This window comes from Grammomys surdaster, unplaced genomic scaffold (assembly GCF_004785775.1).
Source record: "Grammomys surdaster isolate TR1022 unplaced genomic scaffold, NIH_TR_1.0 125849, whole genome shotgun sequence".
NCBI classification, from domain to species: domain Eukaryota; kingdom Metazoa; phylum Chordata; class Mammalia; order Rodentia; family Muridae; genus Grammomys; species Grammomys surdaster.
Window position 1 is genome coordinate 23,110 of NW_021620675.1, and position 21,960 is coordinate 45,069.

Consider the following 21,960-nt stretch of genomic DNA (forward strand, 5'->3'; position numbering starts at 1 on the left):
TACCACCTATTGGTATTACAGTGACCATATATGCCTGCCTTCTCGTACGCCATATGCTTTACCACCTATTAATGCATGTTTATTTGTACCTTTTGCAGTTTTAACTAATATATTCTAGAACATACTCATGAATATATAGTTACCATATTTGGGGAAGACTGCAACAGATTTCCCAAAGTATTTGTCAAAATGTGCTTTTATAGCAAAGTGTAGTAGTGATCTATGCCTGTAATCAGCACTTGGGAGGCTGAGGCAGGAGGATTACAAATTTGAGGCCTGTTGGAGCTGCATAGTAAGACACATGAAGTATAAAAATATATACATGCATGTTGTATATATATGTGCTTTTTGACTGGAATTGTATATATATGTGCTTTTTGACTGGAACTTACTGATAAGTCGTTCTAGCTACATACACACAGCATATCACGATTTGCAGTAGTCATGGAGGACCTCAGGGCCAACGAAGGAAGAGACAGTGGGGCTGTCTCTGTTGTGCCAGTTCTGTTCAGGACTTATTTAAATCCCGCTTTTTTGTCTTGTGTGGCACAGCTGTCTCTTTAATGTCTCTCACGGGTTTGACTCTCAGTTCTGCCCTGATGAGCCTGACCAAATTGCCTGACCTTTCTGAGCCTCCATCTCCTATTGGCCCTGTCCTGTCTGTTTATCATGTTTTTTGAACTAAACACACAGAGCTACAAGTTCAGTACCTGGCACTTGGTTATAAATGTTTCTTCTCTCTCTGGCTTTGGCTCCTTCCTTCCTGCCATCTCTTCAGTCTTGGGGGGAAGCTCCTTGCATGTACTCCCTCATGCAACAGCTGCTGTCCAGTCAGTAGGGAGGTGATTTGGCCATGTCTCTGAGACCAGGCTTGTGATAGGCTGTCTTACAGTAGTTGCAGTTCTGTAGCAATTGTGAGATGCGTCTGAGTTGCACAAAGCTGAAAGTAGATTTTCTCTCACAGCTTCTCTTGGAGTGTTCTTGCTGTGGACGAAGCTCACAGACTGAAAAACCAGAGCTCCCTGCTGCATAGGACACTTTCAGAGGTAAATTCACAGAGGTAGCCTTGGTTTTCATCCAGATGCCTGCTGTTTAAGATAATCTTTTAAAGAGTGGTTTTAGTTTTACAACAACGTTGAGCAGCAGATGCAGAGACACCCCTAACCCCCTCTATTCATATCTTCCCTCATTACCAACATCCCTGGTCAGAGCAGTGAATTTGTTGCAAATGCTGGGACAGTTTTGAGATTATCACTCGGAATCTGTAACTCATCCCCCACCCCAAAGAACGTTGACCAGGTGCATGCCTGTAATCGCAGTACTCAGGAGGGTGATGGAAGAGGGCTGCACAGTCAAGCCTTTATTGTAAAAAATAGTTAGACCTGAACAGTATAGACTTAATTGAAACTTTTTATTTCAGTCAGATTACAGCAGGGCTAAATGATCATTTGGGGGCTGGGGGGGGGTGGCAGACAGAATATGTAATGTCTTTCCTTTTATCTCTTGTAAGGCCGTGTTTGTTAAAATCTGGTTATGCAACGAGACCCTACTCCAGGAAAGTGCATTGCACTTTTGGAAGCGTTACACCTGTCTTTGATCGTCTTGATTTCTTTGCAGAAATGACCTCACTATAACCCTGCTTACTTAGCAGGTACACTGAGAGATGACCTCACTATAACCCTGCTTACTTAGCAGATACACTGAGAGATGACCTCACTATAACCCTGCTTACTTAGCAGGTACACTGAGCACACTGTACCTCTTTCCCACTGGACCTGTTTCAAGAATTTAGTGGCCCACAGGAAGACCAGTTCCATACCATTCAGTATCACCTTTGTCCTCTGCACTCTTTGTCTGTTATAAAGAATGATGCAGTGCTCTCATCTCCTGGCCTCTCACACCATTCTGGAAACATGGGGATGATTTGCTGTGATTCACAGAGACACTGTGAAAAGTGTCTTTCTCCTAGTTGAAATGCTTGTTCATTTATGAGACTCCACGTTTTGGTGGTGATGAAGTTTGGTACCATTCCATAATAAATCCCATCCAGAGAGGCATTTGAAAGAAAACCTTTGATCAGCATTCTGTAGTTATGGGCCTAGAAGTTGCAGTTTTGGATGTTTGAAAGCAGATACATTCTGTGAAGATTGCCGCCCTTCGTAGGGCATCCTCTTGCTCTCTGGTACCATTGCCTTCATTTTAAGGACTCTTAACAGTGTCTTTCCCAAGAGGTTTTTACGTTAGTCCATTTGTGCTGCTTTAACACAGTACCATAGACTGGGTCAGAACGAACATTTATTTATCTCACAGTTCTGAAGGCTGGAAAGTCAGATCAAGGTGTTGGGACTTTGTACTGTGTTCTTATATGGCAGAAGGGCAAGAGAGAGAAGAGAAAGTTAGCTTAATGATTCTTTTAAAAGGACCTTAATCCCATTCAAAAGGAGCTGCTATGGCCTAATTATCTCTTAAAGGGATACCTCCTAATACTGCCACTCTGTGGCATGCCTTTTGGAGGGAGCACATTGAGTGATAGCAGTTGTCAGTCATATTCTAGGTCTCTATTCTTGTAAGAGAATGCTTCATAAACTCCTGTGTCAGTTTACTGACATACAGTGAGAGACAGGCACTGAAAGGGACTCAGGGCTGTGGATTTGATGTGGGAAGATCAGTCTTGCTGTGGCTTCAGAGCCTCCGCTTGTTACTCGTCAGGAAACTGAGGTTCAGAGGATGGCATGAGAAAACTGTGGTGGGACATGTCAGCGCTCATTTTAGGTCCTTTTAGGTGAGATTTGGGTTGCAGATCATTGGATGGTTGAAAAGAAAATACAGTTATTTAGGTGGTGCATGGTGGTACTTGGGACTCGGAGGGGCAGGCAGATCTTTTATGTTGAGGCCAGCCTGGTCTACTGAGTGAGTTCCAGGACAGTCAGGGTTTCATAGTCAGAACCCATCTTTTTTTTTTTTTTTTATAAGAGAGAGAGAGAGAGAGAGAGAGAGAGAGAGAGAGAGAGAGAGAGCGAGAGAGAGCACAAAAAGCCAAAACCATTTATTTATTGGACTGAAAGGTGAGAAAGGGGATTCTGTCTGGTTTTATATCTGTCTATTTTAATACTGGCTTCAATTTGTTTACAAAAGGCAGAAGTGATCTAAATGTGAAAACAGAGTTAGTGCCAGAATTTATATGTCAAACTTACAGTGCATTTACCAAATAACCAAAGTTGCCATTATGTGGAAAAATATTTAATATTTAATAAGGAATGTACTTACATACTATTTTATACACAAACCTTGTGAAGTACTATAAAGGCAGATGGTTTCTGATTTTTATTTTCCAGCTATAAGTTTTGATGCAAAAAAGGACTCAAATCAAAATTAAATCAAAATTTTTACTCATGTCCTAGGAAAAGCTAAATATCGTGACTAGGGGTTACCTGTGTGAGCCTATGTTTTTTGATCTTCTCAACTCTTTACTGAAATACACCTTGTGAATTCTGATTACTATACTTACTATAGTTGTAACCCAGTCTTTCCTCCAGTGTCGGGGGGTTTTAATTTCATTGCTTTGTGTGTTTGAGTTCTCAGTGGTCTTCCGTCTCCTGCTCACCGGAACTCCCATCCAGAACAGCCTCCAAGAGCTCTACGCCCTCCTCTGTGCAGTGGAGCCGGATCTCTTCTGCAGAGAGCAGGTGGAAGATTTTGTTCAGCGTTACCAGGACATTGAGAGAGAGTCCAAATCAGGCAGGTCTCTCTCTTCCTAATCATCCTCAAGAGGGTTTGGCACAGAAGCTGCCATCATGTCTAACAGCTGTAGATAGAAAAGATGAGAGACAACCAGAAGTCCCGGGACGCCAGGAGCCACACACAGAAGGCTGATGCTAGATGCCTCACTCTCCTCATTGGTCCCTTATGCTTGATTCTCTGGGCCCCTTTTAATTCATTTTTGGAAGAGGTTGGAGGGTGCCAACCACAGGCCATACTGTCATTCAGTGTCCTGTAGCGCTGGGGTTTCTTTTTAACCATGCAACAAAACCACGGGTTTAAGAGAGAAGGGATGAGAAGTGTGTGTTGGGAGTCGGGGACATGTTTTATCCTTCATGCAGGTATCAGCTTTCTCTTTTACCTTTGCCCTTCTGTCCCATAGAATTATCTGAATGTCCCAGTGATAGTACCCTAGGATGATTGTATGCTATAATGATTTTATAATGATTTTGTATGTATTGTTTAAGTATGAGTTGGAGGAGCTTTTCTCAGCAGAAATCCGGACTGCAAGATTTCTTCCACAGAACTCCCATGCTTAGATTTGCCAGATGAGTATTAGACATCCAGCCAAATATTACATGGGCATACTGTATTACAGTGTTGCTTATTGTTATGCGAGAATCCAGCTTAGCTGGTTACTTATCCCGTGTGTTTATTTTCTGTATCCAGCAATCCTAACGTGTCGTGTGATTCTGATTTAGGATGGCTTTTGAAGTTCAAGATAGCCGGTGAGGGAACAAAGGGTTTGATGCCAAAAGAAACAGATTTGAATGCTGACAGCATTGGCGGTCAGCTCTGTGGCCTTGAATAAGGGGCTTGGCTCTTGGAGCCGTACTTGACTCTGATATTAAAATGGGCACAGCTGCTTGCCCACCTTTCTAAGCTCTAATGCTGATCAATAGGATAGATGCAAACACCGTCCAAGTAGGCGAGCCTCCCAAATCCAGGATTATTTGTGAGAATAGAGTTCTTAAGTGTTCCCAGTTCCTGGGTTAAGAGCTGGAGGAGGAGGAAGTACAAGCTGTTCTCCCCTTGTGGTGTTGAGGAGGAGGAAGTACAGATGGTCCTCCCCTTGTGGTGTGGCTTGGGGTTCTTATGTTGTGGAACAGTGCACACTCAGTGGAAAATGTATACAATTTTTGACCTGCTGTTGACACCCAGCATCTGTACAGATTTATGAGGCACAGTGTAGTGTGTTGATTCACAGATACATTGGGTAGTGATCAGCCCAGGTGACTGGTGTATCATCATCTCTTTATGATGAATGCTTTCAAATGCTGTCTTCTGCCAGAGTACATTGTATATGTGCATGAAATTGTCAAAGAGGAAAGTCAGTAAAGGTTTACATAAGAATGCTTTTCTTCTTACTACTTTGAGCTATATAAAACACATTATTGTTATATATATTCAAGTGCTCAGTGTCAGTAATTGTTAGGGAAATGTAAAACAAAGCCACAGTGAGGGCTGGAGGTTGGACCCAGTGGTTAAAATCACTGGCTGCTTTTCCAGAGGACTCAGGTTGGCTTGCCAGCAGCCACATGAAGGCTCACAGCATCTGTAACTCCAGTTCCAGGGGATTTGACACCCTCATCTCACCTTTGTAGGTACTAAATACACATGGTGCCCTTACATACATGCAGGCAAAATGTTAATACACACAAAATTCAAATAAATATTAAAATACAAAAAACTACAATAAATACCATTCACCCCCTTCCCAACAAAAAGTCAGAAATGCCAGTAAGGGCCTGGAGAGTGATGGCGTAAATAGAAATCAGTATAAACAATACAGTCCTGAGGTGCTGCAGAGAGCTAAAAAAACCGCAACCACCATACATAGAGCAGTCCACAGCATGTCCAAAGGGAACGAAACCACACCCACACGCAGCTCTCCTCAGAGTGGGCAAGCTAGAACTAAGCTAAGCACCCACCATAGATGACTAGATAAAGATCTCGAGGCACAGATACCCACCAGCATACTGCTTAGCTGTAAAAACCATCGAAGATTCTGTCTTCCTGGGGTAATGACATGGTAAGATTTTCTCCAGTCAGGCTGGGCAGGCATCAGCATTCAAAGCTTTCTAGTCAGTCAGCAGGAGAGTGAGGCTGCGTGGTGCCTGCATTGACAGGCCTGCCTGAGGAGGGCTGCCAGTGAGTTATATGACGCACGCACGCAGCTTTTTATCTTACATTTGTTTATTCTCTCTCCCCCTCTGTGTGTGTGTGTGTCTGTGTGTGTCTGTGTGTCTGTGTACACAGTAGCACGCATGTGGAGATCAGAGAACAACTTGTGGAAGTCAGTATTTTCCTTCTACCACGTGGATTCTGGGATCAAGCTGTGATCATCACACTTGACAGCAAACGCCTTTACCCACTGGCTGTCTTGCTGGCTCTCAGCACCATATTTATTAATTTTATTTTGCCTAACTGAAGACTTTTTCAAGCATTTTTAAGGTAGATTAGGATAAGCCACGATGTTTGGTAGATTCAGAATATTAGATGCATTTTTCAACTTAGGGTCGCCTGTAGTATGAAAAATGACCGTCCTGACTCAAATAGCCATGGAGTGTCTCGATTCTACACTCTTATTTATCTTCTCTTATGCAGCAAGTGAGCTGCACGCACTCTTGCAGCCGTTTCTCCTGAGGCGAGTGAAGGCTCAGGTAGCCACGGAGCTTCCCAAGAAGACAGAGGTGGTGATGTACCATGGCATGTCAGCACTGCAGAAAAAGTACTACAAGGCCATCTTGATGAAAGACCTGGGTAAGGGGCTGTGGCTGTCAGAAGCTGAGAGACTGTGGCTTTCATGCAGGAAGTGCTCAGTAGTCAGGCTCCCTCCCTCTGTACAAGAAATACAAGAAGGGGCGGAGTCTTAGATTCTGAGGGATTCTCAGGTGGGCGGGGCTTGCAGTGAGTGTGGCTGTGGCTCTTAAGAGTAGCTCAGGCTTGGTTGTTAGAGTTTGTTCTTTCCTCTGGCCCCATTTCCCTTACTGCTTTGAAGCAAGCACTTCTGAGCGCCCTCTATCCTTCCAGCCCATTGGACACTTAACGAGCTGCAAAATGCTGTTGACAAAAACTCAACAGGAGGCTTGGGAGTGAGAGGGGAGAGGCAGAAGTGGAGCATCTCTTGAGTTCCTGCTTGTCTGCTCCCTGACTCCGGAGCAGTTACAGTGGGAAGTGTAAAGGTTGAAAAAGGGATAGTTGAGGTGCTCAATTCAGCTTACAGTTTAGTGTTCCTTCTTAATGAGAGTGATGGCTAAGCAAAGCTTCACACACGCATTCAGTCCAGCGGGAGGTTACGTAGACCTGAGGCATACATGATCAGATATGTCTCCATGTCTTTATGATTTCAGATGCATTTGAGAACGAGACAGCAAAGAAAGTCAAACTCCAGAATATCCTAACACAGCTTCGGAAGTGTGTGGACCACCCATATCTGTTTGATGGTGGGTAATGTGGTTCACAGCCCCTCCTCACTGCTCTGTTAACAGTCGTCGCTAAAACCACAGCAAAGTGTGCCCTTGGTCGAAGTGTGCCCTTGATTGAGGTATGCTCTTCAGTGAGGTGTGCCCCTCAGTAAGGTGTGCCCCTCAGTGAGGTGTGCCCTTGATCGAGGTGTGGCCCTCAGCGAGGTGTGCCCCTCAGTGAGGTGTGCCCCTCAGTGAGGTGTGCCCCTCAGTGAGGTGTGCCCCTCAGTGAGGTGTGCCCCTCAGTGAGGTGTGCCCTTGATCGAGGTGTGGCCCTCAGCGAGGTGTGCCCCTCAGCGAGGTGTGCCCCTCAGTGAGGTGTGCCCCTCAGCGAGGTGTGCCCCTCAGTGAGGTGTGCTGTTCGTGTCTTTGGCTGCAGTGGGGGCGGGTTTATGCTCAGTTTGTTATGTCAGTATCATCTGACACACCTATCTATGCTGATTTCTTTATATTCCTCCTAATATCTCTTATATTATGCTTTGCTTTTCTTTTTTACTCCAATATCTAGTCACAGTCCTACACAGTGTGCTGTTCTCTAAGAAGGCAGACATGTTCTTAAGCTTTTTTTCCTGTTGACACTCTCTCTCTCTTTCTCTCTCTCTCTCTCTCTCTCTCTCTCTCTCTCTTCTCTCTCTCTCTCTCTCTCTCTCTCTGTATTGATATTGGAGAATCAAAACCAGTGGTCCTCCAAAGCTGTTGTTTCCCACAGTTCATTCCTCCTTGTCAGGGAGTCTGCTTCTAGCCAGTACATTACTGGAAATGGCTTCTTTCTTTCCTAGGTGTGGAACCAGAGCCCTTTGAAGTTGGAGAGCACCTGGTTGAGGCCAGTGGAAAACTTCACCTGTTGGACAGGCTGCTGGCATTTCTGTATTCTGGGTAGGCAGTGGGTTTGCCCTGGACAGGCTGCTGGCATTTCTGTATTCTGGGAAGGCAGTGGGTTTACATTGACTACTTTGAGCTAGTAACCATTAAAACGTAAATGTGAAGAGCCGTTTCTTGAGATGGGTCCAGGTTTTCTTTCTTTAGGGCCTTGATTAGGCTTCCACCGTCCCTGCAACTGCCACTGGCCCCTGCCATCCCATCTCTCCTTTCTCTGCTCGGGCATCCTCTGGTTTGGATTCCTAGAACCACTAGGATCCTAATTCAGCATGGGCACTGTCCTCTGATGTGCTGTCTGACTCACCAGTGTGTAGTGTTCTTATCACTGCGACCTTGTTCTGATCCACCTGGACAGAGACAGCACCAATCTTTTCTTCCATGATCTCCTGTTGGCAGCTTGTCACAGGGGCTCAGTTAATACTCTTTTCAGGTACTCTTTGGGTCCTGGTTCAAACTCAAGGGAAACTTGGGGGACTTTTTCTCAGAGACAATCATTGGGCATCAAAAGACGTGTAGTGGTATTTGGCTGCTTGGTTTTCAGCTTGTTCTCCATGAAGAAAAGGGATAGTTTTAGGTGTCATTAGAAAAGCTGCCTATGTCCTTTGAGACACGGTCTGTTACTGGCCTGGAGCTCAGCAATTAGGCTAGACTAGCTGTCCAGCAAGCTTAGGGTACTTGTGCCTCTGCCTCTCTGGTCCTGAGATGCTGTACATGCCACCACTCCCAACAGCTTTCACGTGGGTTCTAGAGAGAAAGCTCAGTCCTGGTACCTGTGAAGCAGCACTTTACTGACTGAGCCATGCCCCCACCCCCAGCAACCCACCCCAGCCCGTGACTTCATTCTTCTTATTTATCTATTGTTTATTTTGTGTGTTGGCAGTTTTGCCTGCATGTATGTTATAGTGTCAGTGTACCGCATATGTGCAGTGGCGTGGTCATGCACAGGCCAAAAGTGGGTGTTGTCTCCCCTGGAGTTGTAGTTACTGCCGGTTATGAGCTGCTTTATGAGTTCTTGGAATCAAACCCAGGTCCTCTCAGACAGACTCTTAACTGCCGTTCAGCCAGCACTCTTACCTGCTGAGCCATCTCTCCAGCCCTTACCTTATGCTTAATCCATCCTTTACCTTTTCTCTTCTTTCATCACGGATCTTGGGAGATAAGATGCCATCTGCCCATTTCTAAAGGAATCATCTCCGAATTTTCAACCAAAATAACTAAATACAAGTGATTTTTCTCCCCAAGTAAGATTAGTGATAGGTGACTGACCATGATTTTCAAGGTCTTAGAGTGTGTGTGTGTTTGAATTTTACAGTTTGCTCTCTATAAATACTGTGTTTTATCTTTTGCCATGAAAGCTTGTATTTCTTTTGGTTGAATGAGGTAACATTCCAGTGAGGTCCCTGGTTCATCCGGGGTTTCCCATAGCCTGGGATGCATGGACAACGCCCATGGTAATTTCTCTACTGTAGTTTAAGAACTGCCACTTTGCAGAGGACAGCACCAGGCTTACTTAGATTCTATACATAAAGTACTTAGAGTTTCTGAAGAAGGCTTTAAATTATGTTTATACCTTAGTATTTCATTTATTTATAAACTTGGTTTCTTTTTTACCAAAGAATTTTGGTTGAGGGAAATATACCTTAAATATTACTAAAATTGTCACCTTTTTTTTTTTTCTCTTACCAGGGGCCACCGGGTTTTACTTTTCTCCCAGATGACCCACATGCTGGATATTCTGCAAGACTACATGGATTACAGAGGTGACTCCCCTTGCCCAGTACATTACCTGAGTCACATATGTAACAGTCATACAAGACATGGGAATTACAAAGAGAAAATGGCGCCACACATTATTCAGAATCAAAAGCAGAGAAGATGTGTGGCGTAAACCCTGCAGCATGTGGAGATGTATGGCTAGAAATCAGCTGTGTTTGCACTGGTCATGTGGTTTGTGGTTATGGGCACTGGGGCAAAGGCTGGGGAAGTGTCACATGTATAATAGACAAGCTTCAGTGGCAGTAACCCAGGGTCATGAAACATTGATTTCAGCAGCTGAGCACTTGCTAGAACCACTAGATAGATGTAAATACAGACATCCCACAAACCAACAGGGGAGAGGCTGGGCCAGGCCTTACTAGTTAGCACTAAGGGGTGGGGTTATCGCCTGAGTATTCTGCTTAACATGGGAGATAATGGGAAAGGGCTATAACTTTGGTTGACCTCAAGCCCACTGGTGAGGAAGCGTCAGCTCCAGGCCTTGCAGTTTGAGTTCAATTGCAATCAAGTCCAGACTGGGCTTCTGCCAATACTTGATACTCCTCAAATACTGTGGGGTACCTAGGTCAGGGCGCTCTGAGGAATCCCTAGAGTACAAGCAGGGCTCATGTTCAGGGTGCTCTCTGGGTCTGGAGCGTGATGACAGGAAGAGACCCCTCCCCCCCTCAGCTTCAGAGAAAGGCAAACACCAAGCCTCCAGACACGTTCCCTCACCTGCTCCCCATACTTCTGCTACCAAGCACAGTCTGCCATGGAGTGACCATTCAGGATTACTTGAGAATGGTCAAAACTACATATTTACACCACTTCAACTGCATTTAAAAGAACATGAATATGTTATGTTCTTTTGTAAAATGATAGTATTGTCTCCTTAAATTCCCATGGGAATTATTAGAATTAGGGCTTTTGTCTGTATATGAAAAGGGTAAAGCTTATGTCTGCTTTTGGATTGACTGATTTTTTTTTTTGTTGTTGTTTCCTAGAATCCTTGAAAAAGAATTAATAGGTTACCCCATTTTCTTCTCTTTGTCAAGGCTACAGCTACGAGCGTGTGGATGGCTCTGTGAGAGGAGAGGAGAGACATCTGGCCATTAAGAACTTTGGAAAACTGCCCATTTTTGTTTTCCTCCTGAGCACCCGGGCAGGTAGGCCACACAGCTCTGGATGAGAGCAGGCAACTGATATGGTAGAGAACTTTTACATCCCAGCTGTTAGTGCATTCCCGATGTCTCTGAAAGGTGATATGGTAGAGAACTTTTACATCCCAGCTGTTAGTGCATTCCCGATGTCTCTGAAAGGTGAGGCCATTACTAAGGGGTAAAGGGAGGGAAGTAAGGCGGTTGCCGTGGATGATGGAGAGGCTGGACTTCTAGCATGGGACCTTATACCCAAGCTGTGGTCCATCAAAGAGCTGGCACTCAGGTCCTTAGAAATCATTCTAACCTGCTTTGACTCCTGGCCTGGGAGTGTCCAGAGAGAGTTCTGTGGGAAGTTTTATCCACATATGTGGATGCGGATCTTCTTCCCAGCTATGACTGGGGAGTGAGAGAGCCTCTCTGCTAGTTAGTTCCCTTCCTCCAGGAATACCTCTCTAACAGAGCAAAAGCTTAAAATGCAATCATAGCAAAATTGCTCGCTACTTAGAATTATGACAATAATTTATAACTTCAATCATAAATATTATTTATCACATTTGTCATCAGGAAGAAGGTGCTTTCTATGTGTTATTAAATAATTTGACATTAGCTTTTGGAAATGATTTGTTTTTCAGATTTCGGATCATCTTTAAATAACTTTAACTCATAGTCTTAGCTTCATTATTTTGTTTCTGTAAGAAAATGTTTTCCTTCCGTACATACGCCTGGTTGTCTCTGAGCATCACAACATGCAGATGCACCTGGAAGAAAGAGGAGGGTGTCAGGTCCCCTGGACTGGAGGTACAGATAGTGTAAGCACCAGATCCAGCGTGAGCAAGAGTGTGTTCTCTGCAAAGCAGTGCACATTCTTACCCACCTCTCCAGCCCCTCATCACCTCATTTCTTATAAATTGAGATCCTCCTGGAGTAGACGTGGTGAGTACAGAGACGCATGCTCCTCTGTAGAGAGCGCTGAGCGTCAGTGAAAAGGTCAGTCTTACTGAAGCGCTCTCTGGGTGATTAGTGTAATAAGGACAGAAGCACGAGAGAGAACCCATGGCAAAGAGATTATTTTGCCAGAGTTTGCCTAATCTATCTAGTACAGATAATAGTACTCGATGTAATCAGATCCTCTGGGCCTCCCTCTCTCCCAAGGCCACAGCCTGCATCTCAGTCCTTCGTTTATATCATCAGCTGATAAAGGGTCAGGCCAGCCATAGCAGGAACACAGTTCTATTTGTGATATTTAAAGATTTCATCATCTCTCAGCTCAGAGAACAGCTTTCTGTTTGAAATGTCTGAGGTTACGAAGGATGAGCTAAACACATTGTTGTTGATTTCCTTGGAGGCCCCTGAGTAGATCCTGTAGGAGCAGAAGCACCTGGGCATTTCCTTTTGTAGAAGCAGACCATGGGACTTGCTGTCTTGCAGGTCTGCAGCATTTTTTGCTTAGTGGTTCACAGTCCAGTGTTCAAGTGTCTCTGTGAATGAGTCATGTGGCCACCAGGGGGCAGTGATAGCTCATGAATATGTCTCAAACAGAGCAGACTTACTAAAAAGATAACACTCATGGGCTTGAGTGTATCGTGCATGCTTGTGTAGCAGGTACAGGGCCCTAGGCACCTTCCCTGGCACTACAGAGGAAGGGGAACTCACCATTGTTGAGAAGAGCTGCATTTTGATAGTCTTAACCCAGGAAAGATGGCGCGTACCTTAGCATAGTGTGAAGCCCAATCACCAGACCACCGCTGGTGACGCTCATTTCTAAATGAGACAAGTACCTGGGAGGTGTTTAAAGTGTGGTGAACAAGGACAGGCTCTGGAGCTGGCGTCATGGAGCAGCCTGCAGCACTGGCTGCTCAGGAAGCTCAGGATAAAGGACTGCCTCAGCCCAGGAGTTTGAGGTAATCCTGGGCAACACAATGGGACACAGTCCCAAATAAAGATGGAAAGAAAGAAAAACCAAAGGAAAACCTCTAATGGCAACCACAAAAGCCCAGAAAATGGACATAACAGGTTTAAGAGCCACGCATGGAAGATGCAGTCTTAGCTCTTTTATCTCCTAACTGTGCAACTTTGAGGAAGTGTTTTGACTTCTCTGTTTCCATCTCCGTATCAACAACAGGTGATGATGAAAGGCCAAAGCCCGTAGGTTGTTGTGTGGGGTATAAGAGAAGGTCTGTGCACATTGCTCAAAAGTAGCAATGGTGCCTAAGTGTACTAGCCCTGCTCGGTAACCTGGCACCACTCAGTAATCAGTCATTATCCGCTCTTTATTCCAGGTTTGATTTTATATGAAAGCTTAATTAAAGTATTCCTGCCTGCCTTGTCTTGAGACCCAGCTGGGAGTCCATGGTCCTTCTGAGAAGTAACCTTTAATCCAAGCACTCAGAATAAGCCTATCAAGCTCCCTTGTTTCAGCTGTGATCTCTAATGACCTGCCAAGAGCCGGTCCACTTTGTATTAGTTTCACATTAATCAAAGAGAAAAGGTGATAATGTGCTCTCGCCATTCTCTTAATTCCCAGAGCCTACGGTCGAGTCTCACTCCTTTCCCTGCAGCACCAAAGAAAGCCCAGAAAGTGACTGTGGATCTGTCACACTGGGCCTGGTCGGAGTGGGCAGGGTTACAGAACACCTGGCTAAGGTTTTCTGTGGGGAGTAGGGGACACTGCACAGGATGTGGGGGGACCCGACACGGGCACAGCACAGTCTCTCATTCTGCCCAGGAGCAGCAACAGCCCTCCTCAGTGTATCAGAGATCTTGCTACCTAGCCTTGCTTGTGAGTGTGGGTTAACGGCTCTCCCTTACGAATGCTCACACGGATTATTCCGTGCTCACAGCTTCTTTCTGAAGGAGCATGTGACCTCTTCTCTGCAGACTGTCCCAGGCAAAATGCAGCCATATGTTTTAAATGGGGGAGGGGTGGTATAGAACTGCTTCACACTCCTGGTTTTAGCATCTTCTTCTGTTGCTTGTCAGTGCTCCCCCATTCTGCTGTGTGTGATGATTTAGTCCTCTCAAGTCAGGCTGTAGCAGGTTAAGGGAGCAAGTGAGACCATGCCAGGCTCTCCAGCTGTGGGCGAGCATCTGTCTGACTGATTTCGGTTCTTCAGTGAGAGCCTGTCTGGACCATCTTATTCTCCCGTCCTTGTCTGTGCCTTTGGTGACACTATTCTCACCTTGTTCCAGGCGGAGTGGGCATGAACTTAACAGCAGCAGATACCGTTATTTTTGTCGACAGCGATTTCAATCCACAGAATGACTTGCAGGCGGCTGCCAGAGCTCACCGAATTGGCCAGAACAAGTAAGTGAGTTGAGCATCAGTTGTTTTCCACTTCCTTGGACTGTTAGACACTCCTGGACTGGGCAGGAGGGAGAAAAATAGTCCTTGGTGATAGCACCAAATGGGTAATGGAGAGACCCCAGTGTGAGCCTAGCATTGCTGCCGGCTCCTGCAGCTGCGTCTGTTGGGTCACACTGCAGTCCAGACTCATTTTGTTGAACAAAAAGCAAGATTATGAAAGGATCAGAAGGAATCTTTAGAAGTTATTTATTCAGTGAGCTAAGCACCACCTCACTAAATAAAGAAATGAGACCAAGGCCAGCACAAAATAACTCAGTAGTGTTTTCGTAGATATGTCTCATATTGCTTTATTTGGGCATTTTTATCTTGTTGGTCTTTGGCTTATATGTCATGGTTTCCAATTTTGAGTTTTTATGGGTTTTATTTGCTTGTGTGTATTTATGAGTCTGTGTGCATGTGCACATATGTATGTGTTTCTTGTGGTTTTTTTTTCTGGTTTGTTTTTGTTTCTTTCCTCACTTTTTTAATTAAGAGAGGAAGAAGGCCTAGAGTTGGATGAGTGTGAGGAGCTGGGAGGAAACAGGACCTTGGACCTGTATGGTAACATACCTGAGAGGTTTTCTTTGGCCACAGATGACATACCTTCCTTCCTACCTCAGCATCCTTGCCTCCACGGTTTGGAAAGGTTCAGAGGTAACTGGAGGCCAGCTATGTCTTGCAAGTACTCAGGGCCCAATCAGAGTGTCCTTGTAATAATGCCCTGTGAACAGTGCTTGCTTTTGCTTCCTTTCAGGTGTCTTTTCCTGACTTTGTACATGTTTGTCACACTGCTGTTGTTTGACTTGCTCACAGGTCTGTTAAAGTCATCCGGCTGATTGGCCGTGACACTGTGGAAGAAATCGTGTATAGGAAGGCGGCCTCCAAACTGCAGCTTACCAACATGGTCATAGAAGGAGGCCATTTCACACTAGGAGCCCAGAAACCTTCAGCGGAGGCCGACTTCCAGGTTAGGATCTGTTCTTATTCTTAGGCTCATCAGGACTTGGTACCTGGCTAAGTTGTACCTGCCTTGGTGCCTGTTATGTGCAGGTGTTATGTGCAGGGGACTATGGGGGTAAAAAATGAACATCACACACACACACACACACACACACACACACACAGGGTGGGGAGGGGACGTACAGGTGCGGGGCTGTCTAACCTGGATTTAAGTCCAAGCCTCATCAGCCACTGGTTGTGTAGCTTGAAGCAAATACCATAACCTCAGGGATTTATTTTCTTTGCTTTTGTCAAAAATTAGAGAATTACAAACAAAAACCAAGGTAATCATAGCAATCAATTCTTAATTTCTTTTCTTCTTGCTTTGACAAAACACCAGACAAATCACCTTAAAGAACAGGTTTTAGCTCACAGTTCAGATTCATCATGGCAGGGAAGACAAATCCTCAGGAGCCCAAAGCAGCTGGTGACGTCATATCCACAATAAAAAGGCAGGAGCCATGATGTGTGTGCACAGCCCCTTTCTGTATGGTCCAAGATGCAAACACAGCAAGTGCTGGGCCCACTCCTGGTGCAGCTCTTCTCATCTCAGTGACCCTGACCAATGTGAGCTCTTCCGGTGTGGCTGGAGCTTGAGTGCAGATCCTTCCTCTGAATCCTATCACAAGTAGTTGGCTTTCTTTGGGTTTTAGTACCAAATGCAAAGCTAGTTGCATTGATGATGTACAACAATGTTAAATATAAATATATCCAGATATCAATGCTTCAGCGAACTGTCTAAGGCGTTTACAAGCTATTATGGCATACCTTAGAGGTTTCCACGTTACAGATACAATGACCTAGCAAGAAACAGTCCCTTCATAAAGGGCAAGATGCAAGCGAGCCCGAGTTACTGTTTGAGAATGTGCAGAGTTGTGAGCTAGGAAATGCCGTCTGAGCCTTGTGTGGATGTCACAGTGACTGGATGAGGGGACTCAAGGAAAGGTGAAGGAAGGAAGCAGAAGAGAGTCTCTGGCCAGGTGCTGGAACCAGCCTTTGCCACGTGGTGTCCATGAAGCACTGTGGTAGGACAGCAGATCTCCAGAGGAGTCAGCCATGAGATCCAGAGGGTTAGCAGGGGGAGGCCAGCTGAGTCTGACTTCTCTTGAGGCTCCTGGAAAAACCTGTGAGGACCAGTCAGTGGGAAATGCTCTAGGGAATGCTTTAAACCACCGTTACTCTTACAAAGAGCATCGGAAGCTTATCCATAGTATGTCATTTCGGAGGCTGGGAAAGTCAGTCACTCTGATAGTCCCGTGTCACCCATCTGCTTGCCCGTCACACAGCTGTTAAAGCCTGCCTGTCTCACCTGTGATGGACAGGAAATTCTGGCTGGCTGTCAGAGAAGGAACGTGTCCTAGCCATTCACCGGCATCTCCACGGCTCTTTTCATCAGAATTAACTAGACTTTTGTTTTCTCCATTCAAGTTAAGTGAGATACTCAAATTCGGCTTGGATAAGCTACTGTCCTCTGAGGGGAGCTCCATGGAGGATATAGACCTCAAATCCATCCTGGGAGAAACCAAAGATGGCCAGTGGATCCCTGATGCTCTGCCTGCAGCAGCAGAAGGAGGAAGCAGAGAACAAGAGGAAGGAAGTGAGTTGGGAACCAGGTCTTACAGTGTGCGATCCAATCTGAATTGACTTTTGTTCGGGGTAAGAGGCTTCATGTGGACCTCTCAGGCCTCCTGTGACCCTCTGGTTTTCCCAGCATTCTGTTAACGGGGGCTGGTTTTTCTGAGTGTGTTTTTGGCCTTTGTAACTGTACGGCTTGGTCTGGGCCCTCTTCTACAGTCTGTGCTGTGCTGGTTTTGTAATGGTGGCTCTGCAATAAGATTTGAATTTGAGTATTTTGACACCTTTAGCATTCTTTCTGCTAAGGATTACTGTAGGCCTTTGGGATTTGTATGCTTCCCTATAAATTTTAGGAGGTTTTTGCTAGTTCTGGGAGAAATGTTATTGAAATTTTGGTGGGGATTGCAAGGAATATGTCAATTGCCAAGGTAGCCAACTTTACAATATTAATTTCACCAATCTACAAACTCAAGAGGACTCCATCTTCTAGTGTTTATTGAACTTCATCCTTTAATGCCTGTACATTTTCACTGTATAAGTCTAACACATCTTTTGCTAAATTTGTTCTTTCCTTTATTCCTATGGATTTATGTAGATTATTTTTCTAGCTTTTGAGTTCTAGATCTACAGATTCAGACTATGATCTCCAGACATAACTATTATTATTTTTTTTTTTTTACATTTGGTAAGATGTAAAACATTAAATAGGTGGTAGTGGCACATGTTTTTAATTCCAGCACTTGGGAGGCAGAGGCAGGTGGATCTCTGAGTTAGAGGTCAGCGTGTGCTACATAGCAAGACTGTGTCTCAAATAAGCAGGGAGATTAAGTTTGTGGGTTAGTTTTAGAGACCATCCCATGGGCTGCAGAGGATATGTCCTGCTCCTGCTGGGTGAACTCTTCCATTTGTTCTGTGGAACAGTTTAACTCTGAGGTCTCTTTGCTGTCTTAATTTGGTTGACCTCTCTGGAGAGGAGAGTGGGTTACTGAAATCTCCACTATTATTGGATCCGGTCCTGTCTGACCTTGTCTGCCTGGTACTGTTTATTTTTATTAAATTGGGAGCCCCAGTGTTGGTGCCCATATTGAAACCATCTTATCTTTCTGATGAATGGCTTCCCTCAGTATCCAGTGGGATACTTTCCTCTTTCCTGACTGATTTTGGTCTGTATTCTGGCTTTCGGTTGGCTTCTTTGCCACACTTCCACCCACAATTGTGTTATCTCAGTCTGGCATATTTCTTGGATCCAATGGATGGTTAGATTTTATATATATATATATTTATTTATTTTTGCCAGCTAGCTCATCTGTGACTCTTTGGTGAGTTGAGTTCATTTGCATTTCGGTTGTTATTGAGGTAGTTACTTGGCTGTAATTTTGTTGGTTCTTTGTTCTTTGTTCTTTCCTGTCTTCTGTTAGTATTAGGCTTTGCTTGTGTACTGTGGGTGTGAGGGATTCCTTCCCCACTCTCCTTTATTCTTCTTCTCAGGACTTATTCATTCCTGGTGTTCATGACAGGCTCTCTTCCTCCCCTTGTGTGCAGAGTGTTCCTGTGGGGACCTTCCACAGTGCTGGCTTGGTGGTCATGGTGGTCATGAACTACCTTTTTTGTGCTTGCCTTGAAATGTGCTCCATCTTCCACACTCCCCACTCCACCACACCTGTGTGTGTGTGTGTGTGTGTGTGTGTGTGTGTGTGTGTGTGTGGTATGTGGTGTATATGTGTGTATGTGTGTATATGTGGTGTGTGTGTGGTCTGTGGTGTATGTGTGTATGTGCTGTGTGTGTGCTATGTATGTGTGTGTATGCGGTGTGTGTACTCTGTGTGGTGTGTGTGTGTGCTATGTGTGGGGTCTGTGTGTGTGTGATCTGTATGCTGGTTTATATGTGTGTATGGGTGTGTGTGTTTGTATGGGTGTGTGTGGGGGGGTACAGGTGCATGTATATACATGCATGTATGGATGCATGTGTGGGGCTAGAAAAGGGCGTTATGTGTCTCCGTGATTCTCCCTCAGCCTTACTCCTTCAAGGCAGGGTCCCTCCCTGAACTTGGAGCTCACTTTTCTGTCTAGGCTGGCAGCCAGCAAGGCCCAGCATTTCTCTTCTCTCTGTCCCCAACAGCGTGAGGGTGACAGGTGTGCAGGGGACCATGCCCAGTTTGTCTGTAAGTGTGAGGATCAAACTCAACTCTCCAAGCTTGAATGTAGTTTTTTTAAATTTATTTATTTTTATTTTATGTGTTTGGGCTTCTGTGTACCACATGCCTGCGGAGGCTAGAAAAGGGTATAGGATCCCCTGGGACTGGAGTTATCGATGGCTGTGAGTTGTCATGTGGGTGCTGGGGATCAAACCTGGGTCTGCTGGAAGAACAGCAGCTCCTCTTAACCCCTGGGCCATCTCCCCAGACCCTGGGTGTTGTGTTTGTTGACCCTGTCTGCCATCCTTGAAAGTCTTCCTGCTTGGTTAGTGTTTTGTTGAATCCTCTGTGTCTTTATTTTATTCATTGAATTTCTCATTTTCAACATTTCTCTTTCTTTTCTTTTTTTCTTGTTCAGAATCTTTTTCCTCAATTTTAATTTTTAATCCACATTGCTGCTTTTCTCATCTGTTTTGAAACCTTCCCTCTGTGTTGCTGACTCTCCTCCAGTCCTGGATTCATCTATTTGAATGTAGCCTCAGGTCATTGGTCATCTGCAGTCTTTCTCTGGCATTGTCCGTAGTTTAGTATCTGAGTTCAGTAGCTGACTGGTGATTGTTGGGAGATTGATGCTGCCTCGCTGTTCTGTTTCTTGTTTCTCTTGTGATGTCTGTACTAGATGACTAACAGATAGCTTCAGAGTTTGATCTGCCCGCTGGCCTCAGCGCTGTCAATCCACGGTAAGCTCAGGTGAGCTCTGTCCTGCCACCGAGGGAGGGCAGGGCTGTCTCTCCCTGTGCATTTCCTAGATTGAACCAGCTTCTGCCACCTTCATGGGTCTGCTTGTCAGTGGCTGGCCCTCCTGCTTGCCATAGCTGACTCTCAGGGCCTTCCCTCACCTGGGTTGTGGCAAGCCAGCTTGAAGCTCCCACTCGTGCATGTCCCTTCATCTCAGACCCATGGGGTAGGTTTTTGGTTTGTTTGTTTTTTTGTTTTATCAATAGAATCTCAAGATGGCATTCAGGTTGCTGCCTTCCAAGTATGATATAATGGTTTCTCTCTGAGGTTGAGCTGTGGCTAGAGGAGTTACCATCTCACCAAAGCCTGTAGCTGAGTTTGCAAGGGCTGTAGGCTTGTCAGCTAGCTTACCTCTGTGACGAGGTTTCTGTCCTTCCTACTTCCCTCCGCCCCTCACCTGCTGGGGGCTTTGCTTCTCTTCTCTTTCCTCCTCTCCTCTCTTTTCTAGAAGGCTTTCACCTCCTTCCTGAATTTCCAAAGTTCCCCCTCCAGTTCTGTCTTTGGGATAAAGTCCTTTTCTATGACTGTTGTCACACAGAGACAGCCTTTAGTGTATCATCTTACCCCAAACTGAATGGCGTACTTTTTAGTTTATTTTAAAGATTTATTTTTATTTCATGTGTGTGAGCATCCTTCCTGCATGTTATGTCTGTGCAGCTCATGCATGCACCGCCTGAGGAGGTCCCACGATCCCCTGGAGTTGTGGACAGCTGTTAACTCTGTGTGATGTTGGGACTGAAGCCGGTCTTCTGTGAGAATAGCAGGCGTTCTTAAGTGCCAGCCCTCTCTCAGCCCTGATTTACCTTGTAAATCCAGCATGTACTGATGAGCAGTTCAGACTGTGTTGTGCACTAGACACAGGTGTGTGCATGCTTTTCTCCCCACTCCAACTGTGCTCAGTGTCCCAAATGTTTGGATTTGAAGTATTTGCTCATTGACTTGTTTGGGGTCTAGTGTACCCCAGCATGCTGGCCTCAAGCTCACCATTGAAGTGAAGGATCTTCAGCTTTGAAAGTCTGATGCTCCCATGTCCACCTTCGTGCTGGGACTACAGGCATGTCCCAGTATGCTGGCTTTGGGGCTGCTAGGGATTGGCTGCAGAGCCCTGTGCATGCTGGGCAGTACTCTGCCAATGAGCTACATTTCTAGCCCACTGGAGTGTTTCTGCGTGGAGAATGCTCCCCGATGTCTCATGGCTGTGCTCAGTGACTGTTTTCCTGTACCTGCAGTGACAGGAAGTCGATGTTTCTAGTTCAGGCTGCTTTCTGCCTGAGACTGGGCCCTTATAAACTGGGGTGACAGGTAGGCTGGGCATCCCCTCTGGCTTCTCCAGAAGCTGATTTTCCACCACTTGCCTTCTCTCTCCCTTTGCTGTAGCACAGTGAGAAGGGGGACAGTTACCCCACAGCCTTCCAAACACACAGAGAGAGATGGTGCCTTCCAAACTGTCTGCCTACATTTACTTTCTAGTCTCTTAATCTTCCTTTGTGGTTATTGCTCTGGTCCTCCAGGTCTCAGTCTGTCCTCACTACCTTGCTGGCCTCTGCAGTGTGTGTCTGGGCTGTGGAGCTGTTGGCGCTGGTTTGCATGCCCGTTCTCTATTCACTCCCAAATGGGAGTTTATAGCTCCAGTTCCTCATTTCATATCAGGTGTGGACTAGGGGGATTCCTATGGGATGTGTGGAGAAATGGGAGCTGGTTACGCCAGGACACTGCTCTTTGGCCCTTGCCATGCTCGATCTTTAAATTTCACATGATAACATCCCATTTGTAATCTTCGAGAAGCTTTCTTGTTCTCCGATTTAATTGTATCTTGCTGTCGTTTCAAGGGTGTGGTATTGTCCCTGATTCTTCTTTGAGAACATTTGTTGCAGATCTAGAATGTATATTACCAAAAGGACATTTGTTATATTTTGAAAAAGATCCCCTGCTCACTTGTCCACTGCATTGCTTCTTTTTCTTCCTGTTGTCTGTCTGTCTTGTCTGTCTGTCTGTCTCTCTCTCTCTCTCTGCCTCTGTGTGTGTGTGTCTCTCTCTCTCTGCCTCTCTCTCTCTCTCTCTCTCTCTCTCTCTCTCTCTCTCTCTCTCTC

The 21,960-nt window shown here is 45.4% G+C and overlaps 1 protein-coding gene across 3 annotated transcripts in view; it reads left to right on the forward strand.

Moving 5' to 3' along the window:
* Chd1l (chromodomain helicase DNA binding protein 1 like) overlaps positions 1-21,960 on the forward strand; it is a 48,092-nt gene that overhangs the window by 12,304 nt on the left and 13,828 nt on the right. For all 3 annotated transcript variants that reach the window (XR_003714188.1, XM_028789724.1, XM_028789725.1), the window contains exons 6-15: positions 965-1,046; positions 3,576-3,738; positions 6,367-6,522; positions 7,113-7,205; positions 8,006-8,102; positions 9,792-9,865; positions 10,916-11,026; positions 14,210-14,324; positions 15,177-15,330; positions 16,791-16,959. Coding sequence is in view for 2 of the 3 variants with exons in the window: in XM_028789724.1 (XP_028645557.1) it covers positions 965-1,046; positions 3,576-3,738; positions 6,367-6,522; positions 7,113-7,205; positions 8,006-8,102; positions 9,792-9,865; positions 10,916-11,026; positions 14,210-14,324; positions 15,177-15,330; positions 16,791-16,959 (1,214 nt within the window). In the remaining variant the exon portion in view is untranslated. The remainder of the gene's footprint in view (positions 1-964; positions 1,047-3,575; positions 3,739-6,366; positions 6,523-7,112; positions 7,206-8,005; positions 8,103-9,791; positions 9,866-10,915; positions 11,027-14,209; positions 14,325-15,176; positions 15,331-16,790; positions 16,960-21,960) is intronic.